The sequence below is a fragment of the Zonotrichia leucophrys genome, chromosome 2, assembly GCF_028769735.1.
Source record: "Zonotrichia leucophrys gambelii isolate GWCS_2022_RI chromosome 2, RI_Zleu_2.0, whole genome shotgun sequence".
NCBI lineage: Eukaryota > Metazoa > Chordata > Aves > Passeriformes > Passerellidae > Zonotrichia > Zonotrichia leucophrys.
In genome coordinates, this window is record NC_088171.1 from 37,996,139 (window position 1) to 38,024,056 (window position 27,918).

At 38.0% G+C, this 27,918-nt stretch overlaps 2 protein-coding genes across 6 annotated transcripts in view; one reads left to right on the top strand and one right to left on the bottom strand.

Annotated features, from left to right (window-relative positions):
* The window catches only part of KAT2B (lysine acetyltransferase 2B), a 40,514-nt gene extending 31,418 nt beyond the window's left edge, over positions 1-9,096 (top strand). The window contains exons 13-18 of the mRNA XM_064704619.1: positions 805-948; positions 2,527-2,641; positions 3,402-3,438; positions 3,794-3,857; positions 3,955-4,039; positions 7,090-9,096. Coding sequence (XP_064560689.1) covers positions 805-948; positions 2,527-2,641; positions 3,402-3,438; positions 3,794-3,857; positions 3,955-4,039; positions 7,090-7,283 — 639 coding nt within the window. The 3' untranslated portion in view covers positions 7,284-9,096. The remainder of the gene's footprint in view (positions 1-804; positions 949-2,526; positions 2,642-3,401; positions 3,439-3,793; positions 3,858-3,954; positions 4,040-7,089) is intronic.
* Positions 9,097-10,241: 1,145 nt separating this feature from the next.
* SGO1 (shugoshin 1) lies at positions 10,242-15,349 on the bottom strand. Of its 5 annotated transcripts, none has more exons than XM_064703326.1 (9): positions 14,773-15,192; positions 14,461-14,603; positions 14,181-14,377; positions 13,647-13,751; positions 13,117-13,181; positions 12,821-12,954; positions 11,404-12,249; positions 11,035-11,209; positions 10,242-10,798 (listed from the first exon to the last, which is right to left on the bottom strand). In XM_064703326.1, the coding sequence occupies exons 2-9, from the start codon at positions 14,594-14,596 to the stop codon at positions 10,696-10,698; spliced, it is 1,761 nt and encodes a 586-aa protein (XP_064559396.1). In that variant the 5' UTR covers positions 14,597-14,603; positions 14,773-15,192; the 3' UTR covers positions 10,242-10,695. The 5 variants fall into 5 exon arrangements, with proteins under 5 accessions (XP_064559396.1, XP_064559400.1, XP_064559398.1 ...); XM_064703330.1 differs by lacking the exon at positions 14,773-15,192 and adding an exon at positions 15,319-15,349 and having other exon boundaries at positions 10,243-10,798; XM_064703328.1 differs by having other exon boundaries at positions 10,243-10,798; positions 14,937-15,192.
* Positions 15,350-27,918: the final 12,569 nt, after the last annotated feature.

Consider the following 27,918-nt stretch of genomic DNA (forward strand, 5'->3'; position numbering starts at 1 on the left):
ACATAAGTATATGGTATAGTCTATAATTTGTCTAGTCTAAAAACTAGTAAAATGTCAGTTCATTCACTGATTCTATAAGAAGTACAAAGAAGGACTAGGCATACTTGTGATAGATGAAAACTTACCTCACCTGCACTTACAGCTCCTCCTGATCTGAAGCATGAGGTTCAAATTCAGGAAAGATGGCAATGTCTGTTCTGTAAAATAGATTTGATAAACAGGTGTCAACTATCTGGTCAGCAAAATGGAGTCAGATTTTTCTCAGAGGAGTACAGCATTAGGCAGTGAAGATGACCTGAATAATGGGAAATTGCAACAGGTAGAAGGAGATTTTTTTTTTTCCTTTCCTGTCCTGAGAGTGGTGAAATACTGAAAAATGTTGCTGAGGGAGGTGGTGGAATCTCTGTCCTTTTACAATATTCAGGACTCATCATGGCCTTGATCAGCCAGATATGATGAGACTTGTTCTGAGCTGAGATGGGGCTAGATGACCTCCTCGAGTTCCTTCCAGGCAGTTCTATGGTTCTGTATATAAAACTGGTACAATCTACTCTTCACACATTTAAACTGAGTACAATCTCCCCAGCTGCCCTTCTTAGCAATTAACTGTTCTTTTATCAAGTGCCTCCCATGAGAAGGTTCATGCAACACTGAACCATGGTATGTAACTCACTGTTGTATTTATTGTATTTTAACATTATGATGAATTTGGTTCTCAATCCTCATTCATTTCAGTTAAAACAAAAATGTAAAAGGAAAATGGCATAATGACAATTTAAGTTATATGTTTTAATTCTTTTGCAGGGTTTCTCCAAAGATATTAAAGTACCAAAAGCAAAATATGTTGGCTACATCAAGGATTATGAGGGTGCCACATTAATGGGATGTGAATTAAATCCAAGGATCCCCTACACGGAATTTTCTGTCATCATCAAAAAGCAAAAAGAGGTGAAGGTTGACATGAAATGTTGAATGTTACTCTCTATTCAGATGTTTAGAAACAGTTCAGTGGGTGCCAGGTTAGCTCTCTTCTTTGCTTTGGTGCTTAAATTTGAGTACATACTTTTATTAGTTAGAATAATCCTTTCATTCAAGTCTCAGTGCCAAAATTTTGTAGTTGAAGCATCAAATTCTAACTTGCTGACTTAACAAGAGCAAGACTGTTAAAGTACTTTTATTTTGAGGAGTAATTCACAGTTCAATTTTGTGGTAGTTAACTAGGCAAAATCTTGTGAGATTGATTTTTTGTAATGACTTTGTCAGTTCCTTCCCTCCCATATGGGTAGTGTTCATTAGAGTGACATTTAAATGGAGTGTTTGTATTGCACAGCCTGTTTTACTTGAAAGAAAGAGGATTCTTTTTTTTCTGCCATTTTAAAAATATATAAATCAAGGGTGGACTGTCTTAATTTCCAGTCTGTCCCTCTTTGGATTTTATGTGGGTTGTTTTTTATTTAGTCCTTAATAATTTTCTATATAATAAAATAGTTTATTAGCAAAATAATTGTGACATTCCCGCTTGTTTTTGAATACTTTCCTTGGTTTTTTAAGAAATACTATTTATAATTTGTTCTTTCAAGATTGTTCAAACCTGACTTTTTAATTTTGTTAAAAAAAGTCTGAATTTATCTTTTTCCTCTTCTTTAAGAGGAAATATTCTGTATGAGGGAGTGAAGGTCCTTAAAATTAAAAATATGTCCATTTTTATTATTTCCAAAGAAATTATTCTATCAGACTGGCAGTGTGCATGGCTGTGCATTTGTTTACTCCAAGTTACAAAGTTTTGAAAGTCACATATCCAGGACACACAAAGCTTAGATAAGTATCTAAGTGGGTATCAAGAGCACCAAAGCAAATTGCTTAGAATTTGAGGTAATAAGATTGCAAAGAAAAACAGAGTGTACCCTGGAGTGGGAAAAGCCTTTCCCTAGCATTTGCAAGAGACAGTAGAATTTTGGTTCTGAAGAGTCAATCATTCTGACATCCTCCAGGAAAAATCTTTGATGAGAGTATCTTTGATTGATACATAAGCAACTCCTACAGATATATATATGGAGATTTTGAAGTGAATGGGCTTCTAATTTCTAAAATATTGGAATATGAATATGTATGTACATAAAAATACATGCATTCACTATGTGCCTTGAAATTTTTGACCAGCTGTGCTGAAGCATTTCAGAAGTTGCAATTGTTAAAATTTTACAGCCAGTTCTCAAACTTTTTTCCAGAAAATTTCCTTCTCTGCCTCTGCTCCTGTCTTCCTAAGGGCTGTGCAGCTTGTGATCAACAGAGCCAGCAATGACTCCTTTCTTTCTAGATTTGTGCCAAAATAGCTGAGAGACTCAGTAGCTTCATTTGCAGAATCAGCGTTTGCTCAGGTAGCTCAGCCCCATTTTCAGCTTCATGGAAAAGGACTGCAGAGTTAGGAAGTGAGAATGTTTCTGCTCACCACAGTTTTGCATTAATCTTCTGGGTGACTTTAGACCAAATCAATTATTTTTTGTTTTCTCTGCTGCTTTATTACAGATCATTAAAAAGCTCATAGAAAGGAAGCAAGCTCAAATCCGAAAAGTTTATCCTGGCCTTTCTTGCTTCAAAGATGGAGTACGGCAAATTCCTATAGAGAGCATTCCTGGAATTAGTATGTATCAAACTCTTTTAATGTAGAACAGAAGCAGAATAGCCCAAGAAATGTCCAAGACTAGAAATACTAATGTAGTCACATAGTTCTTTTTGATTAGTATGTAATTGTTTTGGTCTGCTGATTTGATTTCTGTGAAGGTTATTGTATTTCCATTACAACTGCTGTCTTTGAGATTTCCCCAAGGCATCCCAGGCTGATCCTCTTTTATGTACGTGTGTATAATTTTACTTACATGTGATCCCTCTTTGATTTGTATCACAGTATAGGCAGCATTTTCCCTCTGGCACCATTTTAATGCACTGTACTCCTGAACAACAATGATTTCTGTGCTAGGCATGAATGTACAGGACAAAACAGAATTAAAAATAATTAAGTATCATATTTTGGGGGACTTTTTTTTGGCTATGCTTTTCTGCAATTTATTCATTGTCCCTGGGGAATCAGATTGGATAACTTTGTCATGATTATTCTTTAGAGGAGTGGGTTTCAGTAAAATATGTATTGAATTATTGAAAAGAAATGTGTTTCATATAGAAATATTGTAGAATCTTTTCAGCAGTCTGGTGGATCACGTAGGAAATTGAATGGAGCTGCGGGCTAGATGGTTATGTTATTTATTAGGAGTAGCTTTTATTAAAACAAACCCATTTTACTGCAGTAGTGCTGAAATGGCTTTTCTTCTTTGAGTTGCAATAATTCAGTTAATGTTTTGACCTACTGTAGTTCCCATATAATATCTCATGTTGTTGGTGTACAGGAGAGACTGGCTGGAAACCAAGCGGAAAAGAAAGAGGGTAAGTGCTACACAAAGTAAAATGTTGAAGCAGTTGGGATATTCCTTTGAGAAAAATCTTTAAACAATGTCACTTGGTATTTCTTTCCATCCACTGGAAATCAAATAATCTACAAGAGATGAGTTCTTAAGAGGCTTTTTGGTGGTATTTTTTATTTTTTATCATGGGCAAGTGTGGTTTGCGTAGCGGGGGTTCTTTTTTGAGGATTTTTGTTTGGGTTTGTTTGCTTGTTTTAAATTTTATTTCTTCCATAAAATGCTTGAAACTTTGGAGTTGCTTTTAGGTAAGATGCAGATTGTAGGAACAAAGATAAAGGACTCAAACTAATCTTTTTGTATTTATATTTTCCTTCAAGTAAGGAGTCCAAGGATCCAGATCAACTTTACAGCACGTTAAAAACCATCCTGCAGCAAGTCAAGGTGAGTGCTAGCTCTAGTTTACTTTCTGTAAAGATTTTAAAATGATTTCCAATATCTAGTTTCCATATTAGATACCTTACTTTTTTCTTTACCAAAGAGCCATCAAAGCGCTTGGCCCTTCATGGAACCCGTGAAGAGAACAGAAGCTCCTGGATATTATGAAGTTATAAGGTTTCCCATGGGTAATGCCATTAACATTTTTTAAGTAGAGTTTAAAAATCATTATAGCTGCAGACATAGCAGATAAATTTTAATCTGATTGTTTTATGGTAAAAGATATATGTTACTTGCAGCTGAATACCTTGCAGCTGTGAAGTGTCAAGAGTGTGATGCTGTTGTTTGAAATTGATGAGTGCTCTGTGACCTCTGTGAAACATGTGTGGTGTACCTATCTGAAATCTTAGTGTGCCCTAGAGAACTCTTAACAAGCTCTTAAATGATGCAGTCAGCTGGAAGCTTTCAGGACTCAGCTGGTGTAGGTGAATTGTAGGGATACATTCATGTGTGTGGTAACTGGTCATTGCAGATCCTACTCATAATGTTAAAAAACTTGAAGGCAAGGCAAACTTTCAGGGACACCTGAGCATTTGAGTTGCTTTGAAATACAGATTTAAGATTTCTAAATCATATAGAGAAAATATTTTCAAAGGTTGCAGGGTTTTCTAAGTAAGTCGTAATACTTTGCTCCAATTTAAGTTTAGGAAAATGCTTCATGCAACTAATTTTAAGCTAACTTTTATCTTTCTCTTTTAGATCTGCCACAGTTTTCTGAGGTGTTACATTTATTTATTTATTTATTTATTTTTACTTCTAAGTAACACAGCTATTGTTTGTGTAGCATTGCTTGCAAAGGGAAGTACACAACTGCTAATGTTTTTCTTTTGCCTTCTCTTATGATCCAGATTTTGACTTCTGGGACACATAATTTCAATGATAATTCAGTGATACTCTAAAAGAATGCTTGATTTGCACTGCACCAGATTTAAAACTGAATTCTGGCACTCCTTCCTCATTTGTGCAGTACTCACCTCTATCATTTTGATTACAGTTTCTGAACCCTTTAATATCATTAGAGAATGAAATACAGGTTCATGGTAGGCCATTAGCTATCAGTTTCTCAGAGAATAAAAGTATTTATTCATGTTGCTTTGTACATGGGCTCCATGTCTATCAATTTAGTTTAATTATTTTTTAATATTCAAATTACCATTCCCAAATAGCAGATGTACATATATGTTATAAACCAACTGCTGGCTTCCTGTACCCCCAACACAAATTTATTCTCTAGCAATGAAGAAAAAGAATGTGAATCCCCTTCTGTGGTAGAGTTTTCTGTCTACTTTTCTCAGCAGGTCTAGCTCAGAAATCTGTTTAATCTGAACAGTGGTTACAAATAACTTACCTAAGTTGGCAAACTCAAAGTAGGAGTGTTGTCTGACCTTTCCTTGTTCAGATGCATTACAGTAGAGGTAGGGGCAGCAGTTTACTTTGAGGCTTTGAGGATTGAGCTGAGTTCTTTGGTTTAGTTTTGTTTTTTTTTTCAGCTAAGGAACCCAGCATGACTAAACTGTGCCTTGATTTGTGATAAATTCAGATTTCTTTCTGCTCTCCCTGCTAGCATGCTGATACTGTAAAAAGTTGTTCAGACAAGAGAGAACAGTTGCATTTATGTTTGTATACAGACTAAATGGTACAATTTTTGAGACGTATGGCAGTAATTTTTTTTTACTACCTCCTAAGGTCAGTTCTCATGTAGAAATGCTTTTTTACCCTGTTTTAAGTGCTCTGCAGGTGTTGCATCGAGCAATACTCTTTGGGGGTTGTTTCCCCTTTTCATCTGACATTCAAAAGCTGTGTGGCTGAGTGACAGATGGAACTAAACTTTCACTGTCCTTAGAGGAGAACAGCTTAACTCTCTAGCCAGGCAACATTTTCTTCAGGGCAAGCTGAACAGCCTTCTCAGCTGGGTGCTATAATTAGTCTATGGATATCTAGTTTAGGTATAGGCACCTGAATTTCAGACTTAATGGGAGCTGAATGAGCCTTTACTTTTGCAAAATATTGTGCAAAACCAGGGAGTAGCAGGTTCTGTACCATTAGAAAAAGTATTTGAGAGCGTCTATTAAACTTTCCTTAAATAATCCCATCTTGTCAATTTGAAAATGGTTCTTCTCCTTTAATAAATTCAAATTCCCCTTAAAAAAAACTCAACCCGCCCCCCAAAACCCCTGAAACCATTACCAAAACAAAAATACAACCATATTTTAAAATCTGAAGTTAAAAAGTTTAATTCCTTTGCATTGGAGGTCTTTGGTCTCTGGTGTCCTTGCAATACTCATTGACATTAAGTCCTCCTCAATTCAGCTACTTCTGTTTCAGATTCACAAAGGTGCTGTTGATGCCTGGCTCAAGCATTGCTAAAAACTAGTTAGAGCATCTGAGGTGAGAAAAGCCAAGGCATCCAGCACACCTCCCACTACTTCTATTCCTGTACTCACTCCTAGAACACTTGTAATGTAGACAGAATTTTTAAATGCTTGATGAGAATTACTGGGAAAGTGACTATGTGGAGAACACAGATGATTTACATATTTTATGGATGACTGATTTTAGTATAAAGGAGAACACTTCTTAAAGAATGTTCTGTAAGTAAATGTTTTGCATGATGCTCTGAAAGCAGGGGAGATCAGTTCTCACATGGTTCTTAAAAAGGATATACAACTATAAACTCTGAAGAGGTAATAAAAATATATGTAGAGGTAGAACAAATTTTATCTTTGTTTTTCAAGGCTACAAATTCTGCTTGTAGTGTAGACAGACCAATGTATCTTCTCTGCCGTGTTTGCACAGCAGTAAGGATTTTAGTTTAACGTACATGTTTTGTGATGTTTGAATTCTTTGCCCATATACCCCTAAGGCCTCCTCCAGCAGAGCTGAGAACAGGTTCTCTCAGGACAGTCAGAAGAGGATTAGGGACATCTAATAACCACAGAAAACTCAGAGAATTAAAAATAAATGCTACATAAATTCATCCTTACAGTGAGGTATTGCTTAGTTCCAGCAGCTCACTTACTTTTGAAGCTAAAATACAGACCCTGCCTGAGATGAAGGCAATTTCCATTCCAAATCCTAGCTTTGCCAGTTCATGTTAAATGGCAAATCAGTCTGAAGGGACACTGCACACAAAACGTATTTGAATCCAACGCTGTTAATCTATTTTTCTTCTGTGCAGATCTCAAAACAATGAGTGAGCGCCTCAAGAACAGGTACTACGTGTCTAAGAAATTGTTCATGGCAGACTTGCAGCGAGTCTTTACAAACTGCAGAGAGTACAACCCCCCCGAGAGTGAATACTACAAATGTGCCAATATACTGGAGAAATTCTTCTACACAAAAATTAAAGAAGCTGGATTAATTGACAAGTGACACTGTCTTTTTTACAACCAAATAGTGTGCCTATGTTATGGACAGGGAAAGCTGTTCTATATATGAGTTGTGGACTTTTAAGAAACTTCTGTTTAATACTTAGCACTTTTAAAAACCCTTTTAGTTTTGCAAACATGTATTATACTGAAGTTACAAAAATTATTTTATTAAAATGCTTTATAATGTATTTAATTACGGAATATTTCTTTTGTGTGCCGATTACCTTATGTTCCTAATAAGTTTATCAGCTACAGCCTCAGAAACCCCACAAACATGGGGGAAGTTGCACATGTTTGGGAAGATGAAGAAAATTCCCAGACAACAGATGTTATAGCTTACCTAATGTTATAGCTTACCTAATGCAGTACCTATTTGATAAAGTTTTATTATTTTTTCCAGTAAAAAAGAAAATTGTAAGGGAAAACAACAGGTGTGGGGGGGTTCTGAAACACTTGTTTCTTTGTAGAATCTTTTTATAAGATATTATTTTTTAAAAGAAACACTCAGCTGGTTGAGAAGCTGTGAGAGAAGAGCAGTCAGTTCTGAAAAAGGACTGCCTGTGATCTTTGATAGATGCAAGTTTTTCTATTCATTTTCAGTTTTGATAAATATTTTACCTGCAAATTGTAATCTCATAACCACTCTTAAAAAGAAAAAAAAGAAAAAAGAAAAAAAAATCTGTCTAGATGCGCAATGTCATAGTGACTTGGCTTATGCAGGACATAAGTACCCAAAATAACTTTAGAGACTACTTCGCATCTACTAGACAATTCTAATTGGCTCAGTAGAGTTAAGGTTTTGTGCACTTCATGATCCACTCTGCTTACTACTCCTCACTGCTAAATTCTTTAGGTTGTTCAGCAGAAATAAGACTATTGTACACAAAGGAAGACAATATAGGACAGCTTTGAGCTTAGATACTTGGCTCTGTGGTAAACTGGATTTTCTACCAAGCTTTATTGTAAATGCATATTAACCGTGATTATTTAGACCCAGGAACATATTAACATTATACAGCTCTTAGTATACCTTCCAAAGGAACACACACTCATATATACATAAAATATATATACATTTTGCTGCTTACACTACATTTAAGAGGTACACTTAAATCCTTAATGGAGATCAGTACAGGCCAAAAAGCTGTCCCTTGACATTTTCTAATTAGAGTTTGTAAGTTATAACTGCTTTTGTGAAAAACAGATTAAACTTTCATTCTTGGTGTTTTATATTTACAGATGTTATACTGGTAAAATTCAAGTTATGAGAGAGAAAACCAATGCTGTGCTGTGTCAAAGAATCTATTCCTGCAAAATGCCTGTGCAATGTTAGATCACAGATCAATTCAGCAAGGAGATGTCAGGAACTATCTAGAAGTAGTAAATGTGATACTCAAGGTATTCAAAATGTTAATGCTGGACTTGCCATCGTGTTTTGTATGAATTTAGTCTGACCTACATTGGGATCTATAACAAAGGTACAGTGAGTACTTTTTCTTTAATAGCCAGAACAGGATACTATAGACCTGTTTTGTAGATTGGGCCTACAGATGCACCTGTTAAGCTTGGTAACCTGTGAATTTTTGTTATTTTCAGAGTAGATTTTCTTATCGTCTTTCAATCAGATTGTCTCTTCTATATTGAAACGTGTTTTCTAATTTAAGAATTAATATTTTCATAGATACTGTGCAATAAAGTTATGGTAGGATATGTGGTTTTGCAAATGCTTTAACAGCTGATGAACTTTACATTTGTCAAATTAATATATTGTACTGGTACAGAATAGTTTTAAATTATATATGTACAAAACCCTACTTATTTTGGTCTCTTTTTTTCATTACTTGGTACTTCATCACTTCAATTTTTAAAGCTTGCTCAGTCCAGTGAGAAAAAAACAACCCAGACCCACCACACCTGCCTTGAGTTGCTCTACAATGACCCTACCCTTTTTCTCTCCCTGCTAAAACAGCTGTTGCAGATTTGTTTCCTTAAAGAGCACCTGGGGTTCACAGAACACCCTCAAGGATCATTAAGTGCACCTCTAACACGAATGGCTGATACAGGGATAGGACCCACAACCTTGGCATTATTAGGACGAGGCTCTAACACTATATAGTTCAAGCACTCTGCTTAAGTTCCTCTAGTCCTAGAATTCCAGCCTGAGATGGTGAGGCCTTGTGGCTAGAATTTTAGGATACAAAGGTAAAGCAAAGCTTCCATTCAAACATTCAAAGGCTGTGTTGTGAATGACTATTTTCAAATGCTTAGTAGCTGAAGCTAATATTAGTAGTACTGAAAGCCATGGAAGAAGCTACAAATAAAATAGTAAGTAATAGTTTTATTACTGAAAGGGGGAGATCTTGCACCTATTGAAGTGGGACAGACAGATTTATAAAACAGAGGAAGAGCACGTAGTTTCTGTGTTTTCCCAGTAGGTGTTTAGAATGTAGCTTTCTTTTGGGTATTCACAAACCTATTAATACTTCAGTGTGTCTCAAGCAAAGTGGAAGTAGTTTGAGTGGTGGACAGTTGAGAACACTGTTGTTCTCATATGCAGCCTAGTGTAGCACCAAATAGCACAAGCTTAAATGTGGCACTCTCCCTCTGGGAAAGGCACTGGGCAAAGCAGGGACAAAATTATTATAAACTGTTATGAATGTCCCACAACAGTTGGGATCCAAGTGGAGCCTTCTTCACCAGGAGAAATTTGCTTTGTTTCTGTCTGGTTGACACTAACTTGCACTCACTCAATGCAGGACCAACTAAGCCTAAATTGCTGCTTTTGAGAGTTGCAGCTACAGAATCAAATGGCAGCTGCAGAATTGCTTCTAAACAGTGCTTATGCCACCATGTAAGATGGGGACAGAATACACAGGCCTGTAATGCCCACTGCTGACATTATTGTCCTTGGAGCAACTACAGAAACTGCCAAAAGAACAGCAATTCACTCAGAGCTGTTTCAAAAGACTAAGATGTTTATTGTAAGATTCTACATGAAACTACAGCCATCACATAAACAAGATCCGTACAGTTATTAAAAATACTTGCTGCTCCAAACATTTGAAGTGCCTAAAGTTCACCCATACAATGACATTCACCATCTTATCCATCAGAGATTTCCCATATACTCCCAGATCTGTTCAAAAGGAGCTTGAATAGAATCACTTCTGTTATAAAAGTAATCAATCGGTATCATTAAAAATAAGTCACTAGAATAAATCCAGGCCCCCTTAATCTGATGTCTTTAATACTAGACACACAAATATTTACATAATTATATAACATATTGTGCAACAAAATACTTCATCCAGGAAAGTATGAAGTATTTTGAAATGAAATTATTTTCTTCATGGCAGAAGCATGATTTTGCTGAGGACCTCAAAGACAACTAACCAATTTCTCACTGGATATTTTCATAGAATCTTATGAGAATGTCGCTTAACGTCTTTTTTCAGCTTGAAAATTGGAGAACACAGGAACTTTGTATCTGTAAATGGATCTCCTCTCCTGAGTTTCCTGTTTGAAAGAAAAAAAAAGGCAAAATGAGTTGTTCCCTATATCACTCAAAACAATAACTTTTAGCTAGTAAGGTCCATTTCACACGAACTAGGCTGTATTATTAACTTTAGAATTTGAGTTCTTTGAGCTCATTTTTTAAGGTTTTGTTTTCAAGATCTAAATAAGCTTTTAAAATCCTCTATTGGATAGAACATAATGAACTTTATGTCAAACTGAAAAGTCAAGACACCTACGCTACAATACTTGGTTCTTTGTAGTTCACAGTAACACTACAGCTTCGCCTCTTGCGTTTCGGGGACTGAGGTCCTTCACCTTCAGGGACAATTTCTGCATCCCCAGTGCTGGGGAGTGCTGCAGCTGTATTGGTAACATCACAGAGATGCCCACGAGATGGCTCAGGAGGCTGCTCTGTGAAGAAATTAGGAAAAGTTCAGTTCATTCAGATAAGCAAGCTTTAAAGAAAATCTAACCATTCTTAAAACATTACTCTTTTAGTTGCTATTAAAAAAAAAACAAACACTAAAATAAAAAAGCATAAATCTCCTAAACAATGTTATCTTTCAAGAAAACAAAACCAACTACAGAACAATTTCTGTACTTACTAATGGACTTATCACTTGATTTGTTCTCAGTCTCTTCTTCATGACAGAGCTTCTGCTCACGCTGTGCCAAACATCTTTTAGACCTTGGCCTTGGATGGATTGGTGACATCGGGCTCTCATCCATTGAACTTCGCCTTGTCTTTGATTTACTCTTGTAAGGCTCATAGAGGCTGTCATCTGAGTCCCCTGCAGTACTGCTTGACTCAATGGTATTGGTTTCACCTGAGTCTTCGTCATCCTCCACTTCAGTATCACTGTTGTTCACCTTGTTTTGTCGAAAAGGTGTAAGATGGACGCTCTCTTCCAAATGAAAGTCATAAGCATCACTGATGCCACCCACGAAATTCTGCTTTTCTTTAGAAGCCTCTTTACCCAGTTTTCCTGGTTTTTGTTGGGAAGTAAGTGGCCATTCCAGTTTTCCTTTCTGATGCTTTTCTTTCCTTCGTTGAGGGTTTTTTCTGCTTTTACACTCCGGTTGTTTAAGATCAGAATTACATTTCAATTTGAACTGTGCAGTTTCAGAAGTTTTCTGCCTCAACACCAGCTCTGAATCAACCTTGCTTGCATTCAAGTGAGGAACAGCTGCCTTTATATTTTCTGTAGCACACTTCTCTAGACTTTCCTCAAGCCTAATTTCATCCTGCTCAGAAAGTTCTTTTACTGAATCAGGTGCTTCTAAACAGTCCAAGACATCAGTACAAATTACATCAGAGTTCCTCATCGTTGAAAAGTGACGTCTGGTGGATACACCTTTTGGTAACATGCTACCACATCCAAACTTTACACATGAAGAAACATTTTCCAGCTCTGGCTCTGTGCTGTTCAGATGAAAATCAGATGGCTGTCCTTGTAATTGAAGGGAAAATGTCATATTAAAGGCAAACAGAAAAACCTGCAAAAATTCTGAACCTGTCAAAAATGCAGACTATTCTCTGGCTTTTCTCCACAGATTTTTATAAACTAGGACTTGGCAATTGAGATAAGCTCTGCTTAATATAGCTTCCATGCAGAAAGCAGTTAGGTAATATAACACTGGTATTTTCCTCTAAACTGTTCCTTTTGGAAAGGTTATTCACAGATCATTTATTTTCCTGAGTATTTTGCTTTGTTAACAAGTTTTTATTGATTTCATAAATGCTAATGACTGTATAAAGGCAATTTTACTTGGTTGAACTGTTTGATAGATAATGAAACTGGACTGCAGCTATAGAGAAGATAAAGCAGTTTCAAATTCCTCCCGATTTTGCTGGACATCTTAATTTAAACAGTTTAGCAGTGGACAGCACTAGCATTTGCCCTTTATGACAAGAAGCAGAAAGATACTTATCAGTTCCTTTAAAATCAGCTAAAACTTGTACTCATACATTGTTTTCCTAATTCAAAAATAGAGCAATGTCTGATACTTTGATTTAGTTACCTTCACTTGGAATTATTTTGGTAAAGGAAATGTCACTGTCAGATTCCACACAGATCTTTGACAAAGAATTTCTGTCACCACCAGCTTCCATCCCACTTGGAAGGACGTCTTCAAGAACACACTTTAGAGGTCCTCTAGAGAAAATACCAAAGGTAGTATTTACTGAGCAGCAATAAAGTTTAACACAAGGAACAGTTTTCATTACACTGGGTTGCTTCCCTTTTTCCAGTCAGAAAATTAAACTTTGTGTAACAGATTTTTCCAAAGATAGACAGGCATTAATCAACGATACTTACATTGAATGTGTTGGTTCTGTGACACTGCAACCATTTCCAGGACCTGAAGAAAGCACTCTTTGATTCTGTCAACAAAATAAATCTTACTGTGATTATATGGCTGAAACAAGTTTGCACCATCTACAAATTTTAGACAACAGCCAAGTTACCCCAAAAGCACCAGAGACCCTTGACTCTCTTTCTGTCTAGCTAATACCAAGTGCTGTGGGTGTTAGCCAGCCACCTTCTCAGCCTCTGCACATCAGCACATTCATCCCCAGCTCAATCCTACAGCAAGCAGACAGGGGAAGGAACTGTGCATAAAACCCCAGAAAATCAGGGTGCTCCAACCACTGCCTAGCAGAGCCTCAGTCCCACTTATCACTTACTGAGACACCCCCACAGTGTGCACCCCGGGATGCTGGGAACTGTGGGACTAGTCCTTGCTCTGAACTAGGGCTCAGATCTAAAAATCTATGTGCAACTGTGGTGGAAGAAGTGAAGGCCATCAGAAAGAGAAGTCCTGCTCCTCAAGACAAAAAGGCACTTACTACATCTGTGGAACACAAGTTCTTTGCTGGGCCAAGGAGAGCGACTGAGTCCAGTAAATTCTGAGAGACTTTGGAAATTATCTCATTCAAGGCTGACAGTCGGTTCTAATGGACAAAGGAAGAACAGTAACACTGTTACTATCATACTCTGGTATTAACTACAAACTTATCAGCATTATAACTAAAATCTGAAAAAACCTCTGTCAGGTGCCTTCACATGTGATAAGCTCCCTACAAAATTTACAGAAGATAAGACTTTAATTTTTGATAATTAAGATTTTATCTTTACTCTTTTTTATTTTAACTAAATGGGAAAGAGTAGTGAGAAAAAAAATTCATTACCATGTGTCAAGGTACCCAAACCAGCATACCAAGTTAGAAAAAAACCCCCACTGAACATACTGAGTTAATGTTTTATGAAATATTTAAGATCATAAAGATATCTATCAATTTAAGATCATAAAGACATCTATCAAGGGATTGGTACAGATTCTCATGTTCAGCTTCACCAGCTCATATAGTTTTTAAAAATACCTCCACACGTCCTTGTTCTTGCTGGAGCCTATGACTTCTTTGCAAGTCAAACATTTGAGCCTTCAAAATGTGATACTCTTTCCTTAGCTGAAGAATGGTAGCTTCAGCTTCCCTCAGTTTGAGCTTGTGTTCTTGCAAGGACAGAGCCAGATCTCTGTTGTTTGCTTGAATGATCTTCATTTGGTTGGAGGTGTTGTCTGCAAGGCAACAGTGAGTGTTTCAAATGGCATTGAAAAGAAAACAAGTAAATTGTAAGTCCTAAGACATTTAAGCATCTTACTTGCTCTTTTGGCCTTTACGGTGGAGAACTGGGTAGTTTTGCCCAGCCTTAACCATTTCTGAGTTCTTTTCTCTTTCATACGTTGTTTTATATCGCTCAGACTGTCTTTGAAGGACTTCCTCGAGGATTCTGCCATCTTCTACCTTTAAAAGCAGAGAGTGTGAGGAACTCGCGAAGCTGGGGTTGCACCCCCGACGCTAAAGGAAAAGGCACAGGGACAGACGAGTGAAGCTCGGGGCAGTTTTAAGCGCAAGTACACACACAGCAAAGCCCCACAGCCAGGAAAAGACGCGCAGGTCTGGCCATTCTCACCGAGGCCGCTGTCCCGACCGCGCGGTGGCTGAACTGCAAACGCTCGGTGCCCGCGGCAGGGCCGGGCAGGGCTTTAAACAACACCGGCGCCGGAGCCAATGGCTCGCTGGGGTCTCCTCTAAGCGCAGGCAGAGCGCCCCAGCACCCCGCACGGCCGGCCGTACCTCCTCGGAAGGGCGAGGGCAGAGCCGGGCCCTTCCCCTCGACCGGCTGCGGCCGCCCGAGCCCCCGGCGGAGGCGGGACGGCCCGCACGGATCCGGGGGCAGCAGCGGCCTGGATTTTCCCTTGTCCCGCAGCTCGGTGCTCCCCCTCCGCGCACGTCCAGCTCCTCTCTCCCCGCGGCCCGGCTGTGCCCCCGAGGCCCGGCTGGGCCCCGCTCGGCCCCTGGGACGCGCAGGAGCGACCGCTCGGCCCCGCGGGGCGGCACCACCCGCGCCTGCCGCTACGCGTCGTTCAAACGCAGCCGCCGCCGCCTCCCATTGGTGCGCCCCGAGCATGGCGTCACGCCGCGAGCGCCGCGCGCACCCGCGCCTAGCCCGGCCCACCTCCGGCAGCGCGTCAGTAACTGTGGGTCGGGGAGCTGCGGGGTTGAACGGGCGGGCCGGGAGATTAAACTCCTTAATTAAACTCCTTATTTAACTCCTTAATTTGTGGTGCTTTATTGCCTGTGGCCGCTTCTTGCAGCAGTGGCAGGATGAGCCTTTCACACTCTGAGAGTTAGCCACGGCCAGGCCGTGAAGTGTGGGAAAAGCGCGAGAGGAAAGCCAATGTCTTTACAAACGATTTGATGGGTGAAGGTGTGGGTGTTAAAGTCTCTGAAATGAGTATTGGTATCTCTGACTTTGGCAGCAGGGTTGTTGCAGAGCCCAGGCAGCTTGGCTTATGAAACAGCCAAGCACAAGCCTGAGTTTCTGAACTTTGGAATAAAATAGTAGGTTCGAGGGTGAGATATGTGGTTCGGGAAAGCTGTACCCTCCTAGAGTGCCTCAGCGATGGGCAAAGGAAGAGGGCAACACGCGGCCGGGAGTTCAGGATGAAAGGAGGCTGTGCCCCCTGAAAACCTCAGGAGAGAAAGCCCTACATCTGTGTGTCTCCGTGGACGCTCTCTTTATTTAGAATAAAGTTACAAGACTCCTCTTGTCTCCTTTTTGGACATAAACCTCTCTGGCATTTGTGGATTTTCCTGACGAGTGTGAGGGAGCTTACATCTTCTGTGTGCTTATACACATCTTTGCCACAGTGTGCTGAACCTTTATTAACCACTGAGAGAAACGGGAGGGAAAAAAATCAGCTAAATTATGTCTTATTAACAGAATAAATGGTATTCTCAGTTCTATTAAATCAGTGTTTCATAGCTGCTACACTTTTTTTTCATCTTACAGCTATTCCTGATTTTATTCATTACAGCTTGGATGCGTTGTGGCAATCTGATTTCCAACTTGAAAAATTCTCATGGATCATGACACAAACCATGATGTGTGTGCTTTTGTCCTTTCCCACTCCTTGCAAAGTCGTGTAATTTTTGGTTTTGCAGTTCAGCCTTGAAGGCCTCATCTATGTAGTTTTACAGTAGTATGAATAAATATTTAACCTCCCTACTTCATCAACAGATACCGTTAAAGTTGGTGTTGCTTTCCTGTTAGCAAAGAAGTTGTCCTGCAAACCCAGCCCTGCATGCAGTATGACAATTCCCTTTGGAAACATGAGATTGTGCAAAAAACCCCATATTTTCTTTAGGATTCAGCATGAAAAATTACGAGCAATTTACACACATTATAGACCCACTTCCTTACTAGTAACACACAAAACCATGCCAACCCACAATCTTAGTTTCTCACTGTGTGTTTTTTTTCTCATCTGCTTGATGAACCTAAGCAACATCAACCCACCCATCCTTCCAGCCCCAAAAAACTCTCCCAAAACAAATCACAACTTCACAGGCCTGGGGGAAGAAGAAAATAAAAATTTTTAAAAATCCAACCAAGCAGCCAAAAAACCCCAAAACCACCTCAGTTTCCCTTCCCCTCTCTCCCTCCCCTGCCAAGCCAGAAGATAAATAGAGGCATACTGGACATTAGGAACTACATAGTCTGTAGAAATGCTGGTTTTGTGCTTTTGTATGATTTGCTGCATATCCCCATCCCTCAGGCCTCTCACTGTTATAAAGGCCATAATTGGGCACACTCCTTCACTCAGCTGCAGCAAACTGTGTCACCTGGTCACCTGGAGCCTTGCAAATCTCTCTGTCTCTAAACATAGATAAAACTCTCTGGTTGAATTCAGCTTCTGGGGGCTTGGAGGCTGTGTTTTGTGAGTTTTTTTTGGTTTTTCCAGCTAGGCACAACTATTCTAACCCAAAGCAATACCTTTCCTTACAAACTTTGTCTTGCTTAAAGGCAGCAGGTGTTTTGCATTTAGCCAAGTAGCAATTGATAGTTCCCAGCAGTACTGGTAAGGTATTTTATCCATTAGTCATTTATTAGCTTGACACAAATACACTGATTGTGATTAAATGAACCCTGTTTTGATTAAAAAATAATGCTTTCCTCATTATTATCCAAGTGCTATTCTTTATTAAGTTTATTTTTGTTCTGACTACACTTATATCACCTTTTTTATTCTGTTGTTTCCATCAATTTTTTACAGCTCTTTCAGAAACACTTTGGAATCTTTCTGCAGATTATCTTTTATTTCCTTTATTTGAATTTCTATATCCTGATAATCACATTTCCACTGGTACTGAGGTGTGCTCCTTTGTGCATTAGTCTCATCTCTATAGCCAGTTTTGTTTCTATTAGATTATTTGCAGGCTACACCCTGTGTATCATTTTACTTATTTATAGCAGAGGATTCCAAGTAGTGAATTTTTCTAGCTCAACTGAATCTTTGCTGTAAGCAATTTCACGTTTTCCTCTATAAAGATTGATGCTGTCATTGCTGCCAGAGTTGCTGTGGATTATTAGTTTATTTCTAGCGGGTGCACTCATGTGGCAAAACAGCTGCTGCTGTGACTGCAATTGCAGTATGGAAAGATTTGCTCTCATCTTAGATTTATTGTCTTGCATTACAAGGGAAGAGTTGCTTCAGATAATGACAGCAAATTACAGGAATCACAGCCATGATTCTGGGAGCATCCTGGATACTTCTTATCAGAGTTGCCTGGGTGTGATGTTACATGATGATGTCCAATACATTCTGTTAGGCCTCAAAGTTAGAAAGTTGTTTTTCCCAACTAAGCAAACAATCAGATATTAAATATCCTGTGCAGACTGAAGTAAGTTACCTCTATTGCTACCAAAACCAGTGTCTTCAAATAAATGGAATTTTAAATTTTTGAGTGAATGCTTATGAGAGGCATTGATAATCCAGTACTTGATGGAAAATATTTATAAAACTCTTACTGGTTTCAATGACAGGATGAAGTGTATGGCTCTATAGGAACAGATGTTTAGACTTGCTGTATTTAGTTTTTCACTCATTTTTGATGACCACTAGTAGGGCACAGAAGAGCAGCCATGATGTGGTGACTGATGGCAGGCTTTTGTTGATGCAGGCAGCTGGGTAATCTCCAGATAACCAGCTTAACTACCCCACCCTTCTTTTCAGCCGCTCAACATCCAAGCCTACATCAGACAACCACAGTGGTGATGTTGGTGCTGTCTGGTGTTAACCATCACAGTTGCTGAGTTAGGATGGTAGATATGACTCATATTTTACTGCTTCTACCACAAAGAGGTGCATAGCTGGAAATCACAATGTATGGAATGCAGTGCATACTGTGTGACAAAAGGAAAACTGTATACTGTTATGTGTAGTACCAAATTAATGAGTCCTGCAAGTGTCCTGTTAGAGGACATCCTTAGAAGTGGCTCTTACACACCAGCAGTATTTCCTTCCCTTAGCAGAGAGAGAGACTGATTAGTGGCACACAGGACTGTCTTGCTTTCCATTACCTTTGGGATTTGGGAAGATCATTTATGTCTTGCTGAGGCAGCTCAGTTCTCATTTGCTGTGACATGCACACTGATGCTGCCTTGCGGTGCTTGGCCATTGGATGGCTCATTTGTGAGCTGCCTTCAAACTCTTCAGCTCTGATCAGCTTGGAGTAGGATGTTTGTTGCTATTATCCTCTTGGAAGTATCATGACAGGAGTCTAAGAATATTTGACGTGTGAGAACTGCAAGATGCTGATGCACACTCTTCTTCCTGAAAACAGAAAAGCAGCAAACATTTTTTGAAGAAGCTGGCACAGACATATTTGAGTAAATAAGGTGTACTAGCTTGAGCAAGTTTAGCTGAAAATCCTGTAGAAATAATGGCCTGGAAAGATTTTGACAACCAGAAAACTGATATTTGTCCTTCAGCAAGGTTTAAAAGAACTGTGAGCATTTTTTGGGTGCTTTTTTTTTTTTAATGTATGTCCCTATGTGCTATTTCTTTCACATTTCAGAAAGATATATCAAATTGGAGCCATAAGTTGCTAAAGTTCAGACCATTTCTATTGTGGAATATGTTATTATTATTACATTCTCTATTCTAAGTTATCCATAACACTTTCTAATTACAATTTTTTTTTTCTTTCTCAAAAATAACTTTGTTCTACTTACAAGCAAAACCACAAATAGAAGAGGAAAAGAAGCCTGAGTTAATTGAAGCATGAGGCAACATGGGTTTCATTAAACTAAAATTAATTAGCTATAAATCAGTATTCCTACATTAGTTGTATCAGTGTCTTTTTGATATAAATATGTATTCTAAATTGTTCTAAATGCATATATATACATAAATCTTTGTGTTCTAACTAATTCTAAAATGTTTTTAATTATTAATCAGTTTAATGTAAGTAAGGATGCAAAAGATTAATAAGTATCTTGATCTGTTTATGAGAAATATTCTAGAGACAAAAACATATGCAGTGATAATTATATGCATCAGATACAGCTGTCTTCCACTTTAGACACGCTGAATTATACATGTCTGAGTTGCCACCAAATCTTTCCTTTCAATGCCAGGGAAAATCCAGAATCCCAAAAGAATGTCTTAATCCATAGCAGTATGCAACAATATAAGTGCCAATCTGAAATCTTGAAACTAAATGGTCTAGTGAGCAAAGAGGAATAACGTGTCAAAAGTGTAAATTAAATGTTAAACATTTTTTCAGCATTTCTGTTGAGTACCTACCTTAATTTATCATTGTAACACCTGTCAGTAGACCAGAACCCTGACTTTCTCCAGTACATGGCAGTTCCAATGCATGCAGTCAGAAGCAACCTCCTCCCCCTCAAATTTTCTATCCTTAAGTCTCCTACTAACCTCTGTCTCACACTATTGAAGTGAAGCTTAGCACAGCTTCAAGGTTACCAGGCAGTAAACTTTTTTCTTTTTAAGCTTTGAAGGTGGTTTTTTTTGGTGTTTTTTTGTTTTTTTTTTTTTTAGGTTTTTTAACCATTAAATATTTACTAACAAAACTAATTTTTTTTCTTCTACTCTTTGTAAAAATATGTGGCTTTCCACCAGTTATTACCCAGTTTGTCCTGATGAATAAATAGCTCAGTAGTAGAATATACCACTGGTAGAATTGTAGCATAAAGAGACAAAGGCAAAAATGACCTGCATAGTGGATCTTGATGATAATGATGATGACTATGATGATGATGATGATGCTATCAGGCATAATGGAATGAAACTCATTAATGGGTACAAGAGTATATTTTAGTGTAGCTTTTCTTAATGCTAATATACCTGCCATAATCTGAGAGGTGAATATTAATCATATGATAATAAGTTCAGAAATCTTGGATCCTGATGGAAGAGGGTGCCACCAGCTTCCTCACCCTTGCATACCTTCTCTCTCTAGGTGCTGTGGTGTCAGTGGAGAAGGTCTTGATTTTCACAGGTAAACCTGGGGTTAAAGCTGACCTTTCTCTTTAAACACAAGTGCTCTTATAAGTACACATTGCATACAAGTACTTATTTGAGTCCTTGTAGTAGTGTGTACAATCCTTACTGGCTCCTAAAGTCACTATGATGAAAGAGGACTGAAGAAATTAACAGCAGCATTTGGCAGTCACATTGGCTGGGGCACACTGGTACTGGGGAGGGAAAAAATGTCTTGACAGCCAGCATTTCCTCTAGATCAGAATATTCAGTTAAGGAGGATTTTTTTGAAGTGTGGAAAAGCAATTTTCCTTCCTGCTGGGATTGTATTGCTGCAGTCAGCTCTCAGAGGTTTGGGTCATGGATGAATGACTTTCAAAGAGCTAATCATTGTTCATGGGTAGGAGACAGAGATATAGATTGACACTTTGTTCTCTCAGAAGAGGTCTTGCACAAACACTTTTTACTGACTTTAGTCCACCACAGAGAACAAGACAGGGTAGACAGGGGAAGATAGGTTATAATAAGTTATATAACTGTAAAAGCCAAGGATAGACAAAGAAGCAAACACCATTACCCCCAGTACTCCATTTGGTTCTGCTCTAGGTATGTTGCCCATATTAAAATAGCAGGATTGCTTTATTATTTAAATACTTTGTGGGAAATGCTGTGGGTAACACCAGTCAGAAAACAAAGGCAAAAAAAGAGGGGTCAGTTCCGAAATAAAGCAATACCCTGCAACTATCATTTGATGCTTCTGTTAATAACAGATCTACTCACACTGAGGCTGCAGTTTCTTTTGAAGAAAGGTTTGAATGACAAACATTCATGAGGATCAACTGAAATCATAATTGTATGGACAAAATGACATTATAACATTTGACATTAAAATGTCTTCCAAGGTTTGAGGATGTTTTGTTTCTGTAGCTTAGCTTGCCACTAACTTCCTGATGTTTACTTCAACAGTTGAAGCAGATCTGTCACCAGCAAAAGCTGTAAGTGGCATGACAATGGTAAAGAGATATGGGAAGACAGCTGAACTGCTGCAGATGTGAACTTCAAACATGACAAGATTTTTGACTGACAGAAAAGGGGAACAGAGCCAGAATTCTCCAAGGTCTGTTATCTTTGCACTTCTCTATCCTTGTGTTCCTCTGTATCTTGGTACCTTTTATCATTCTGTTATCATGCTTTGCAACTCTGCTGTAGTGTCCAGTGTTACAGCTTTTTGTTCCCACAATTTTATCTGGTTTTCTGTCCTTTCAGAATATTTTCTCTCAGTTTTATTGGAAAAATCAGAATAAAAAGATATGATATTGTTATTTTATATTTGTAGACAGATACAATAGCATGGTAAGAACTAGAGATTGTATTAAGAAAGAGGAAGCAAAAAGCCAGTATGTTGAAAACTGCTATGTTTTAATGGATGTTCCATAGTTCTTTTAGTTTATTTTGTGTAATTCAAATATTTAAAAATTTAAGAACATTTGAAAAATTAGATACTGTGACCAAACTTCTTTCAAACTGAACTATTTAAATCAATAGAGATAGAGCACAGCATTTGTCATGATTTTAAATAATGAATGTAAAATACTGGAATATTACTGAAAAAAGTAATTAAATTATTATATCTCAAGTTTTAAGGTAATCAGTATGTTTGCAGAAAGTTTTTCACTGTAGTTAAGCCAACAATTTCTAAAATAAAAAGTTGGAAGGATATCTAATTAAAACTTTCAAAATGCTTTAGTACAAAGCAGTTTTATAGAAATTTCATGAGATAAATTAGATTGAAGTAATTGTTTACCAAGAAATAAGCACAAATCTGAACAGAGTTGCTCAAATGACAGTTTTCTATGCACATGCTGTAGAGAAAATGAAATTGCTGACATGGAGCCCACTCAACCTGCAGTCACATTCCTACACATCTCTTCTACCACTTTTGTGTTGGAAACTAGATGTAGACTGTTGCAGAAGATTATCAGAGTTCCTGTTATATACATTTAAATAAAGCTACTTATTTCTGGCTTTCCTAGTTTAGTTCCTACAGTACTATTGCACCTGCATCAGATACCCTGGCTGCTGCCCCAGTCAGCAGTGAAATAAACACACACACATACAGATACTCCTGGTCAGCTTAGGCCAGCTAAGAAGTGATGGCTAACCCTAGGCCTCTCTTTTTTATGTTTTTTTAAAGAGGTCTAGAAACACAGAAGTTCTAGAAATAGGAGGAAAATATTGCTATGCATAAAATAGGAGCTCATTGTGCATACCACATTTTATCTGATTGCCTGTAGACTGAAAAACCACATATTACCCAGCTGCAAACTCATTTTAATTCTGTTATTTTTATATAATTTGTCAGACTGTGCATTATTTGATAGCAAAGAGGCTTAGGTCTTAGTGAATGGTTTTCTGTAGTCAACTGGAGTACTTACTAGTGAGCAAGGAATGAGGGAGTCTGCAGTTGCCATAATTCTTTTGCTAAAAATGTTTTCATGTGCCTGCCTTAGTACTGGCTTATTGTAGTTTATCTGTTGCCTCATGAAAACTCACTTGGGCATTTTTTTAATCCTGAAATCTTACACCAAAGTACAATTTAAAATCAGAATTACCAGATATTTCAGCTAAGTATTTTTTTTCTTCAGTTCAGGCTTCAGCACAGATTTTACTAAGATTTTACAAAGATTTTACACTTTCTTCTTTTAATTTGTATTGTATTCTAACCAGCTTATTGCTCTCTACTTCCTTATTAAGCTGCTGTTTGCTGGACAGTCAGTTTACAGTTTGGGATAACTGTGATTTTTAACTCTGGAGTGGATGTCTTCTTATAGGCCAGTAGATTTTGGTGTTGCTATCTTTTGTTAGAGACAATAACACTAACATTAATTGTTCAGGATTCCAAAGATTGCATTTCTCTCTAATTGATACTGAAGTCCATAAGTCATAAAGGTCTTCAATTTCAAAGGAATAAAGTCCTAGGAAAAAACCCCAAGATTTTTATTTGCCCCGAATCTTTAGCATGAAGAATACATGAGATTCCCCCCCCCCCATTAGTTAGGTGTCAGACTAACAAGAAATCAAAGCAAAAGTCTAGTTTTTAGAAGCATCTCAATGTGTTCTTCAAAAGGAGTCAGTTCAGATCCAGAGGTGATTTTCCTTCCTATTTGATTTACACCGCCCTGCCCTTTCTCAAAATGACATCAGGATCTAGGACACTAGCAGCTTCTATTGGTCTGCAAGGTTGTCTGTTCCCTCCTGTGACAAGAGGCAGAGTGGAATACAGCTTTGATGTGAAATGCCTCAGGCTTTCATCTTATAATGAGCTCCCCCAAAAGATCCAAGCAATTCTAGGCTAAAAAAAGCTAAACTTTATTTAAATAAACAGTTGCATTTCTACTTTTTTATATAAAGGACTCTTAAGGCAACTTGAGGTGACACACACAGAAAAAAGATTTATGGATTGTTCTCTTCTTGTCCACTATCACTGCGGACAGACCTTAGGTTTGAGCTGCTGGGTGCTCAAATTTCTGTGTAGTCCTGTTTGCAATCTCTTTCCAGTCTTTCTAGAGCCAGACTGCTCATTCTTGTAAATGTCCTGTCTATTTCTTCTTGTGGTGCCCTCTGGTTTTCTCTTCCTTGGGCATGCTGAGTTATCTCCCGTTAAGTGGAGCAGGCTTCCTCCTCAACCAGTCTTTTTAAAGGAGCAGAACACATAACTGAGAACACACAAATTAAATAAACACTACATTATTGTGTAGCTAAGGAATGTGGCAGAGAGAATGATAATCCAAAGATATATTAAATTAATTTATAATAGTTTGCATGCCCCGTGTGTGTGTACATCCATGGGCATTGGTTTATGATTCTTACCAATAGCTGTCGGCCCCTTGCATTGTTTTTTTTGTTCAGAATTGATAAAAGTAAAACTGAGTTTGCTCAGCCTTTCCATAGTCTTCCTCACCAAAAATAACTACTGCATGTAACAATGATGATAAAGAAAATCCTGCTGTTTATGGTAAAATTTACAATTGATTAACAGTGATATTTAAACTGTATCGACTGCATCATATTAGTTTCAAAGTTCAGCAGAGCTACTTTCTCATGCCCCTGTGAGCTTGCAAAATTTAAGCCCAGGGTCTTTGGGTGGGTTCACAAAGTCAATGCAGGCAGCATCCAAAGCAATTCCAGTTTCACTGTCAGACTTTTCAGTCTCTCCCTGGCCACCTGAAGTGCTTTAGAAACTTCCCTTTCAGAATGTGCTGTTGTTCAAAATTAGTTTTGCAGAAATCATTTTATAATAATCTTCTTTACACCTGTGATTTTCATCCACTTTGTTTTTAGCTGTCCAGAGCATGTTCTCTTAGACCTTACTTTAAGGAGTGTGTGTAGCAAGTTCATTCATACACATTCTTGATACTGCAGCAGGCTTTCTCTCATTATCTCTCTGCACCTGGAAGAATGAGTTTCAGGAAACTTAATTTACTCTCCTGCCTCCCTCTTACCCACCTAAAATTATTGTCACAGGTGTTGTTGGTGGAGTTACTAATAGTAATCCAATGGGTACTTTTGTAAGACAAAATTTCATCATCATCCAGTGGGACAAGTAAGTTCCTTGCATTGCTTCAGTGTTTTCCCTTACCATCTACACTTCAAGATAAATGTATGATATAGTGAAGTACAAAGCTATCCATAAAAATACCATGTTACCAAATTAGGTTAATATTTAGTACCCTTTTGTGTTTTCTTAGGTCCAGGTGTCGACTAGCAATCACAGCAATCGTCACTTGGTGGAGCCAGATTACTCTGCAAGTGAATGTGCTTCACAAATAGTTTGCAGAAAAGCTATCAAAGACAGAATTTATAAATAGTACTTTGGAGGAAGATAATAAAAAATTGTGGGATTTCAATACATCCTTTTAGGATTAGAAGCTTTTCTGCTTTGCTTTTAATTACTCCAGCACAGAAGAAGTATCAAACTTGCTGGCCAAATCAAAGGCTATCTTCTTTTGCTGGAATAAAATGGAAATACAGTATATTGTTATATTTGATAATGTACATGCAAATCTGCAAGGATGAAGCCATAGCTGTCAATCTTGGTACTTTTTTTTAAATTAAACATGTTAATGTTTATATATGTTTTTACATTATTTTTCCCATTCATATTTTAAATTTATTCCATACTTGTATCTCCCTTCTAAATGTTCTTCATAAAATCTGGAAAGACACCTAATTTATTTCTTGTGTAGGGAACAGATTATACTTGGAGGAAAAAAGGAGGGGATACTACCCTGTAAACACCTTCTCTATACTCTGCTAAGTAGGAAGAACTCTCAGTAACTTTTCCTCACAACTTGTTTCTTTTCTATCCATATGAATGGGACACTATTTAAAGGGGACGCTACTTAAAGAAGTGTCAACAGCAGAAGCACCTACTCATTAATATTCTGCACTGTACTGTGCACACTGTAACAAAGAACTTAGGGAATTTATCTCTCTCTCTGCCATTGTGATAGTCAGCAATCAGAGGTTACTACTGGCAGTGTGTGTATTTTTATGGGGTTTGGTGTGTTTTGTTTTTTTTCCCTATTATTCTCATTTTTTAGTGTTTTTAGTTTGCATTGAATTCCTCTGAGATGGATAAGGATAGGTCTTTTTAAGCAGTTGTTCTGACTACCATGTGAATAAAATCTTACACTTCCAATACATTCTTTAGACTTTTCAGATCTCATTTACTGGGAATAGACTCTGTCATTTGAGCTCAACCTGCACATTTTATTGTGTATTATATTGAGCACATGTCTCTTTCCTGTTTGGTGACCCCTCTGTGCCAAAAAAGAGCCAGTTCTTCCAATCAGCCATCTGTTGACAGATATATCTGGCAACCAGGGTTATAGAACAGGAGAGAAGCTACAGCACTGGGGAGAGAAGCTTAAGATTGGCCTGCTAGAGGGGTTTATGCTCTGAAATCCAAGTTAAAAGACAAAATTCTCAGTGACATAATGTCATCACAGTCCCACACATTGCATGCCTTCGCTCCCAGCTCCCGTGTGTGTTTTTAGAAGTACATCTGCTTCCCTGACCTGTCAAGTCAAATGACAGTTGAGATTTTCAAGCCTTTGAGATACTGACAAACCTGGCACAGAGTGTTCTTATGACTTCTCCTATCTTAGTACGAAAAACCAAGAAACTTCTCGAAAATCTCATGTTGCAGCTTCCTAGACTGTACATGCAAAATCATACTAGGGACATTATTCAGAACCACTTTGATTTTCTGAATAATTAGATTTCCTCAATTATTTTTGCATAGAACATGTTCTTTCTCAGTGAATAAAAATATGAATCATGAAAACAAAGCACATTTCTAGAACATCTTAATTTATAACTGTGGGCAGCAACAAGATATATGTTAAGGAGAATTAAAAATGACTATTTCTCCCTTGCAAGAGAGGAGGCAAAAAGAAGGTATATTAAACCTTCATGTAAAGAAAAGATCACATTTTATGGAAAGACAGCAATGACGTTACTGGTGAAAAAAAGGAAAGGTCAAGCAGAAGAAAAACTTGAAATATGGAAGTGACTTTCCAACTTACAGAAGGGCAGGATGTGCTCTCTTAATGTTGGAAGATGGAATAGGGGCAGGATGGATTGGGGTGTTGGTTTTGCACATCCAGAATATCTGGAAAGGGCCCTTGTGGTGGCCTTTTTCTGGGTCACTGTCCAGAACTTCTATCCAGGCAAAATAAGGGCAAGTGTTAAATTTTGCAGTGCTTTTCCAGATGATGAACTCTGTGGAGGTTTGGGGCAATTTTTTTTTTTTTAATTTGTTTCTAACTGGATAGCTCCATTTCTCTTTTATACTTTTGGTTACACTTTGGCAATTTGCATTTGGTTTCTCTGCCTTTTCTTAGGATAAGCAGTACTTATTACAAGTTACACAGGATTTTTGACATCCTTGAGCAGGGAAGGAAATTTTTGAAATTTCTTTTTCTGATTTTCTGCTTTCCTTCTGTGATACCATTTGAACAGCTGTATCTAGCTCTGCCAACAAGGGAGAGAGGTTCTCAGCTGAAGGGTTTTAAAAGTTCATTAATTTAATTTATTCTGCCTCTCCAAAGGAGATTTGCATTGTCATTGGAATAGCAGCTCTTACTGGTTTTTCCCTCTTCCTTCCTCCCCAGCTGAATTGGAGATTTACACACAAAATCTCTGATTTCATGCATTTTCTAACTGGCATGTCTAGTTTCATTCGTTTTATATCAACTACTTGA